General features: G+C 46.4%; 1 protein-coding gene across 1 annotated transcript; it reads left to right on the top strand.

Annotated features, from left to right (window-relative positions):
- The first annotated feature begins 2,787 nt into the window (after positions 1-2,787).
- Positions 2,788-4,753, top strand: LOC123125857 (uncharacterized). Its single transcript, XM_044546304.1, has 5 exons — positions 2,788-2,934; positions 3,067-3,198; positions 3,292-3,426; positions 3,721-3,982; positions 4,089-4,753. The coding sequence occupies exons 1-5, from the start codon at positions 2,858-2,860 to the stop codon at positions 4,239-4,241; spliced, it is 759 nt and encodes a 252-aa protein (XP_044402239.1). The 5' UTR covers positions 2,788-2,857; the 3' UTR covers positions 4,242-4,753.
- The last annotated feature ends 4,181 nt before the right edge of the window (positions 4,754-8,934 follow it).

Raw genomic sequence — 8,934 nt, 5'->3', positions numbered from 1 at the left:
GTTGCATCGACATGATGGGTTTGACGGTAGATCTATGCCCTACTAACAACTCTAGTCTGGAGCAATGGTGGACGGAAGGTAGAAAATGGATAGATAAGCAATCCCAGAAAGGTTTTGACACTTTCTTAATGCTAATTTGCTGGACGTTATGGAAGCAAAGGAATGCGAGGGTGTTCGGCAACGGAATGGTCAAGAACGAATTGGATACGGTGGACATGATCTTCGATGATCTCAGGACCTGGGCAAAAGCAGGAGCGTTTGGAGGACAACCAGTCATAGAGTAGTCGAGTAGACCTAGGGAGTGGTGTGGAGGGTTGGTTAGGGTCGGCTTGTGACACCTAACTAGCACATGTATAATCTCTTGTACATATATTTCTCCCTTCTATAAAGCTAAGGTACGCCATTGGCGTACCCTCGAAAAAAAAGCTACATGCTTTTTTCTTAGGGATAGCTTAGTTACATGCAATAGATAAAGGGAAACACTTGTATATGGCGCGCCGGCCAAAACTTCGGCCGGTCGCGTCCACAGGCGCAGCATCCCACGATTCAGATGACGACACGTAAGTACAGCGGACTCACACGTGAATTAAATCTGGTGCCTTATCTTCTTCCTCCTTCGTTCTACTCAGTCTGTTTCTTCTACCTCTAGCGCCATGGCTCTGCTCCTTCCCAGTCTTCCCCACGTAGCTCGAGACCTCACAAGCTCTCTCACCGGCGACGACGTGCTTGCGTGTGAGAAAGCGTCGACGGCGGGGACGTCTACTTCTGATGGCGAGTTGCAACCAAACGGAGACGGCGTTTTTGCTGCCTCCAGTTTCCCCTTTGTTTTTTGCTGCCTGTGCACACACTGCCTCATGATGACGCAGTAGTCGCCATGGATATGCCCATACAGAGCTTCGTTTTTCTGTTATGGAGTGCTGCAACCGGCCGTGGGAGATGCTACATCCCGTGGCGAGGGATGTTAGAACTGATAATTATTTTTGCTGGAACCAAATACTAGATTTGTCGCTATTTTTCATTTGCTGGAACCAGTGTTTTGTTTTGCTACTACCGGCACCTTCATTTGCTACAAAACCGGCGACGACATTTTTCTGCTACACAGGTTCGTGAAGATCATGCAACCTCAACGATGGGCGTCAACATTTTCTTTGCTGCAAACCATGAAGATTTTTGCTACAACCGGCAACAAGGTTTGTTACCACCATGCGCAGCGGCCGGCCGACATTTGTTTTTGATTTTGCTACAACCATATCAATTGTTTGTTGGAACCGGCAACCAAGGAAGCTACATCCGGTAAACAGTACTACTACAACAACGGCGACGGCGAGCCGCGGCTGCAAGCTTTTTTTGTTGGGACTGATACATTTTTTTGCTACAAGCGGCCGATTTTTTTGCTACTATCGGCACCCCGAGGGAGAGTACTTTTTTTGTGAGGGCATCGACGGAGGTGCTCCGACCGGTGACCGTCGCTACTAGAAGCTGCGGCCGCCTTCCCCGGAGCTGCGACCGTCGCTACAAGGAGCTGCAACCCACGGGTGAAAGCTTGCTGTATACTCCCTCCGTTCCAAATTACTCGTCGTGGTTTTAGTTCAAATTTGAACTAAAACCATGACAAGTAATTTAGAACAGAGGGAGTACATGGATCTGACGAGAAACATGAGAGACGACGGTAGCGACCGGCGGCGACCACGGCATCCAGCAGCATGGGATGGCGGAGGATAGGAGGCCTAGATGAGGGGGTAGTCGCCGCCGGCCGGGAGGACGTCCAGGCAGAAGGGGGCAGCACTCACGCTACGCGCGGCGAGGAAGAAGAAGATGAGAAAGTCAACGCATGCAGGATCGGATGGTTGAATCTCGCTGCATCGGGCGGCTGGGGCTGGACCGGCCCAACAGTTGGGCCGGCGCAGATCACTGCCCATAGATAAAACGGCTTGATCTCGTCCACCAGAACTAGAACAAGTGTTGATTACAAAATAAGAGACTAACGGGCGTGATAATAAACTTCAAATCGCAGCGTACAATGCGTTGTGTTGCAAACATCAACGAGCGTAAAACATCTCTATCCCTCCGAATCTGATTCTGAATCACCATCATATAACCATTCATTTGTATACCGGACACTCTCCTTTGTCAACCAAGGCATCATCTCAAGGAACTGTTTCTTATCGTAGTTATTAGATATCTTCAGAAAGCGGAGTCTCGGCGTGGACACGCTCGTGTGCATTTTCTCGCCTGGTCCTGCATCCCAGTCATCATCGATATCGGTGCGGCAGTCGTCGATGGTGAGGCGCTCCAGCGAGGGCGATACGAACGCGTCTCCATAGAGGTCGCAACGCTGGAGATTGAGGCGCAGTAGCGCCGGGCAGCAGGAGAAGTCGAGTTGGCCGTCGACGAGGCGGACGGTGTCGAGGTGGATCGTCGTCAGGTGCGGCGAGGCGAATGGGAGGGGGCGCCGCCGCTTCCAGAGCACGTCTTGCTGCTGACGGAAGCGAGCCGTGAGGGAGCGGGCGCGGCCAACCGAGAGTGCGTGCGTGACCCACAGGTCGACCTCGGGGTTGACCTCCCAGCGGTCCGAGGGACGCGGATTTTTCGAACAGCTGCACCGGGGCTGCGCTATCGTAGCGGTCGAAGCGACACGCTTTCTCTCGAGATGCCCACCGCAGGATAGCGATTTAGTGCACGTATTACCGTGTCAGACTTCTGTCACGGTTCCTATCGTCGTAGGGTAACAGCTCCACCGCATTCTCTGTATTTTTTTATCTCTACCCGACCCCTTGCATACCGACGCGGCCCGTGAGCACGGCTGATTTTTCTCCCCTATACAGCGCACTGCTCGGTCTCCTAAGTCTTCGCTGTAATGGATTGGGTGCAAGGAGGCGAGTCAATGGCGCCGGCGCTCGCCGCACCGGGAATCTCCCCGGCGGCCGACTGCAGGTATGTATCAAGACTGGATACTGGTGTACTAATTGCAACGCTCGTCCGGGATGCGTTATAGTCGATTTCTTAAGATTCCCCAAGCGAGTTTCTGAATCCCCTCTCCTTCTTTGTTGCTGAGCCGGAGCACAGATCCAACCAAGCCGCCGGCGACCCGTCCTCCGCAGTCAGGCCGATCGATGGAGGGTTGTCGGGGTCGGATCTATCGTGGCGTCCAGCCATCCAGGATATCGCGCGAGTCCCAGACGAAACGTCATTCTCCAAGTAAGTTTATCCATCTTTAGTGCGCCCGATCCATAAAATCGCAGTATTTGAGCTCGTGTATGTCCTCCTAAACTTTTGATCTCAAATTTTCAGTGCGCACATAGGGCTAGTAACGCCTCCGGCCACACTGAAGGGCGCGAATGCATGCACCTACAGCTCATATTTTAATCCAGATGTACGTGATGATGATTCTGGAAACGTTATAGTTGTGCCTGGATGGAAGAAACGGTAAACACATCCGCCTACACAGATACACCATTTATTCAGGACTGGGTGATTCGCATGTCACAGCGTTGAAAAAACATAAGTTGTCATCGATATTTCCGATAATCGAGCTTATTTTCATATCAGGTAGTCTGTTAATGATAGTCTTTCAAAATCAAATAATAATGTTCGGATGTTGCCTGGTCGTAGTCGCGATAATACTACCATTCCACAACATTAAACAATTTAAATATGTATTTTTAGCTGGGATATTATGATTTTGTCGTAATGATAACAGATTGCTTACATTATAATCAGGAATGTTGGGGCTAATGGCCCTGACACGAGGACACCTCCGTCCACAAAGACGGCCATCGAGCGACGTCTGCTCGAAATGAATGATCGTAGAGGCAGTGAAATCTTCGAACCAGTGGTCGGAACCGACTTCGACTCATGTCAAGAAGCATATGATTTCTACAATTTGTATTCGTGGGAGCACGGATTCGGCATTCGGTGTGGCAGAAGCAGAGTTAACACAAACAAATACAAGTTGATGCACGAACTTGTTTGTCAATGCGCGGTATGTAATAACTCCGTGGTAATTCTTTTCCCATTAAAATTCTGTTCTCTACTATATTTCCATGTGTGTCTGACCCGCTTTCACGTGTCGTGGAATAATTATACAGGGCAAGAATGACAAAGAAAACTCGTCATCATGCAAGATCGATTGCAAGGCCATGGTGAGATTGCTGCGTACCAAGGATCATGAATGGTACGTCAGTATGTTTGTCAAGGAGCACAACCATCGTTTGTCGGTTGGATACGATGCAAAACTCTAGTGGAATTCACACGATTTCATAGACCCCGTTTCATTTGACTTCATCAAGAATCTTCGAAGCAATAATGTCAGTGTTGGCAAGGTTTATAACATTTTGTGTGGAGCAGAATGGATTTCCCCGGCTGCCCGGCGCTGGATTTCCCCGGCGGCCCGCCCGTCCCGGCGACTCCTCTTTCACCAGCCATTCCTGCCTCCCGCAAGGATTTGGCTTCAGTTCATGCTCTGCCTTCCTTGGATCCCCCTCCCCCGACGCCTAGCATGCTCCTAGAGGTACGAGTGGGGGCGCAGAAAGACCTTTGTCACGGGCCGCCTCCCCCCGTGTCCGATAGTGTCTGAACTTTTCTCTAGCTGAACAGTACCCTATGCTATGAAGTAGGCATATCACGGGCGACGGGTACTACTAACCCACCCGATGTAACCGTGGCCTGGCCATCTTACGGTAAAGGCTGACGCATATCCCGATGTATATGGACGACCCGGATAAGAGGGCCGGGGTGCAGCTGTTCTATTTTATATTTTCGGCGGTCCGAGTAGGGGTAGAAGAACTCGCACCTGCAGTAGTCGGGCTTGTACTCGCAGTAGTTGCAATCGCGTAGTTTCTTCAGGTTGGCGTCGATCTCGAACGACCGCAGCGGCGGCGCGGAGGCAGCGTCTCGGCCCATTAGGAGGCTGTTGACGAAGACGCAGAAGGCGTCTCCCTCGCCGCGGACGTGGATGGCGGGGGCTGATCTGCAGAGGTGGCGCCAGCGGCGGGAGAGGAGGGATGTATGCACGGCATCGCGCGAGGGCAGGAAGGAGAGCACGTGGCGCAGGAGCTCGTCCGGCAGCGCACCGAACAGGTCGCCGCCGCCGCCACTCATTCTTTACAGATGGGTGCGGCCTGCGGCGGCTGGGAGAATGGAGTAGGAGATCGACTGATGATCGGGCCTATGTATAGACGGTTTTGCTGACATGCATGACAAACGCTATTAAAATGGAACGGGATATTATCCGGTACGATTGTGTTCCGTTCCGTTGGCGACTAGCGGTACTCAACGAGATTGATTGATTGATTATGCCGGCCTTTTTTTTATCGGTTTCCTACTCCATCCATCCCATAATATAAAAGCATTTTTGATGATTTGTTTGATGAATTAATCTAGCAAGCTAATTACAATTTTTGTTTTTGGACACATTTTTTGCAATCTAATCGTCACTTTTTTTATTCTGCACAAATAGTCTACATGCCGAAAATATCTTTTACCGATGAAAAATACTTTTATAATTTTTTTAATACAGTACAATCACATATGTTCATATACGTTCATTCATCCTATCCCTACGAGCAACTCCGAGATACTGAGCCGGCATCATATCTTGAGATTGTCGAAGTCATCACAGACGCCATGTAGTTGACGGAAATGTCTCCTCCTAGTGAACAAACATCCGGAAGCTTGAAATAAATCTAGAAAATTGCAAGCACGAGTACCAAGTATATAACTTGAATCTTGATAGGTTGGTTTCACCATAAAGAACCTAGCCATCTGAGCTACACTCAGTTCACTCCTTCTATGTTATTAGGTTAATAGCATGCTTAAAATATCTCGAGCTAGCCCATGGTACGGCTGGCGAGCAGCCTGAACCGTAGGGCTGCACTTCTCTCTCCTTCCTCACTACCGTAGCGCTGCACCAGACATAGGCCTCGCTGCATCGCACCAGTTACGTTCATGGTGGCCCATCCACATAGTTGTTTCTTGTGCAGCTGCATCGGTGGTGTGATCGGCTTGTTCCGAAGTGGAGGTGGAAGGGGCCATCGCTGGGTAAAATCCCTTTCTAGAAATTTGATAGCGTCCCTCATTGGCGCCACACAACTCCATGGAGATGTGGTGTTTTCATGAGGCGCTCCTACTCTCCTCTTCATATCGCTATTGGAATTATCGTCTTTGCTGAGTGGTCAGAAAACTCGGCAAAGGGCAATTAATACTTGGCAAACACTTTGTCGAGTTTAGCTCTTGGCATAGGGTACTCGGCTTACACTCTTTAGGAAAAGGCCAGTTACCAAATGGAAAAAATATCACATGATACCACCTCTTAGGTGATACCATGATACCATTTCAAAAAATTCAATTTTAAATGTTTCAAAAAATTCTGAAAAAATTCTGAATGTTCATGTCACATGGATGTACAATCTCTAAAAATTTCAGATCCAAATTCAAAATATACATTGAGAAACAAAAAGGACAAATCCAGCATCAATAGTGTCAAAAAAGACAAAAATTAAAACGCCACTATTCACATCCATATTTATCTTTTTTATTTCTCAATGTGTATTTAGAATTTGGACCTGTAACTTTTATGGGCCGTACATTCATGTGATGTGAACATCTATAATTATTTTCAGAATTTTTTGAAACATTTAAAATTAAACTTTTTCAAATGATATCATGGGAGCATTTAGAAGGTGTTATCACCTGATACTCTTCCGTTACCAAATTTCGTCTGTCGGGGACTCGACAAACACATTGCCGAGGGCCACATGGATTGACCGACCTCCATCAACTTGCTACTCAGCAAAGTCCAATGCACACGAGGGCTCGACGTGACCTCCCATCTTCATCGAGCTCTTGCGTATGGTTCTCGGCTAACAAAGTCTGTTGTGTACGTTTGCCAAGAGCTGGTACGCGGTGTAGAGTCGACTGCCGTGCCCCCGGCTCTCATTTGCCGACAGTTGTTTCTAGATACTCAGCAAAGCATCTCGTGAGTGACTAGAAAGCAACACATGACATCATTATGATATCGGCTCTTGGCAATGTATTTTGCTAAATTCTGCACTCGGCAAAGCATCTGTTATTAGTTTTTTATAATTACTCAGTAGGCCCTGCAACAAAAATACTCCTCCGTTTCTAAATACAAGTCTTTTTAGATATTTCAACATGAACTACATATGGATGTATATAGACATAATTTAGAGTGTAGATTCACTCATTTTTCTTCATATGTAGCCCATATTGGAATCCCTAAAAAGACTTATATTTAGGAACAGAGGGAGTATATAGCAATTCTATCATTGTCCACATATCACAAGCACTACCACATTATGGCTAAAATCACATACATTCCATCAATATCACAAAGCATCATATATGGTCCACATAAGCATTATAACAAGTCACCGCTAGTCACTTAACCCCAATGTGGCCAATTCATTTTACGTAAGATCATATGATAAAAGTCACACCACAGTTAGGACAAAGTGGACAAAGATTATCAAGTTCTTCAGCCCACTTAACCCGATCTGACATGCACTCTTACCTACTTCATGATCCCTTTCTATTTGATCGCATACTTGGAGTAATCATCCTCTGTCTCCTCTCTACTAACCAAACACTTGTTCATGGCATGTCAGCCATGAATCATAGACTCTGTATATCTCACCACATAACACTTCATCTACAAAGAAATATGTACATGATTTCAACAACCAACACAAGCTGAGAAGAACACATGGAACATAAGGAACATAAGCATTAATGATTCATATACCCAAAAGAATCACAAGTTCTACTCTGAGTCGACATCACCAGCTACATAACTACATCCCTACATCAACATAAACTATCACTACAAGAAATGAGTCAACTTGTGACCTTCTGTCAGTGACACTGGAAGAATTGGTCGTAAATCTACGACCATTTGAGACCAATTGGTCATAAGCTATTCGGGGGGCTCCAAACCCTAAACCATAATGACCATTTTTGTCAAAAAGGTCGTAATTTCATTACACTAAATGGTGGTAAAGCAAACAGCACTGGTCTGCTGCCTTAGTTCTAGCTGATCACGACCAATATAGATGGTCATAGCCTTGTAAATTGTGGTGCATTGCTATGACTAGGCGCTACCTCATCAGTTTTGCCTATGTGTCATGTCCATGTGTCAATTTTTGTCCTAGGTTGTGAAGCAGCCTATATTTCTGTCATTCCCAAAATTCCCCAACAAAAATTGGGCATTCTTTACTATCCAAACCATTGCCTCATGACAAAATTCAGTTCCATTTGCCTAGTAAATCTTCCTCGGCAAATTTCCAAAGTTTCTGTTCAACTAGAACCGTTGTGAAAGAAGTACTAGCTAGGCATATTCTAATGAGCTAAATTTTTGACACATCTTCTATATTCCCAAATCATAAATCTCGATAAAATTTGAGCCCCATCTAACGATCCATGTGAGCTCACCATCCAATCTTTGTTTCTGATAATATTTTCAGCTTGTGAAGAAACTATATTTTATGTTAATTTATAATTGCTGAAAATTTACCACGACATGACCCTGCCCATAGAACCTCCCTCCACCAAATTTTAGCTCATTTAATCTAGCTAGCCAATTTCCCTCAACATCTTTCCCAATTTTCTATTCAGTGGAGAGCACTGTGAAGGAAGTACCATTTTCATTTATCCAAACTGTATGCAATTTTTACAGTGCCTTCATATGCCCAAATTATCATCCTCCTCCAAATTGCAGATCAACCCATTCTTTCATTTGAGTCCAGCTTCAAAATTCATATTTCTATCCAGTGTGGTACTTTGCAAAGCAAGTGACACCTAGGCTCCTCTATTTGAGATGCAATTTTTCCAAGACAGTGTCCGTAGTAGATGATCATCCTCGGCCAAAACTCAGGCCCATTGGCAATGTGCATTTTCCCCACCACTAATCAAACACTT

This window comes from Triticum aestivum, chromosome 5D (genome assembly GCF_018294505.1).
Source record: "Triticum aestivum cultivar Chinese Spring chromosome 5D, IWGSC CS RefSeq v2.1, whole genome shotgun sequence".
Classification (NCBI taxonomy): Eukaryota; Viridiplantae; Streptophyta; class Magnoliopsida; order Poales; family Poaceae; genus Triticum; species Triticum aestivum.
Note: the sequence above shows the minus strand (reverse complement) of the source record. Positions and strands in the feature narration are given on the sequence as shown.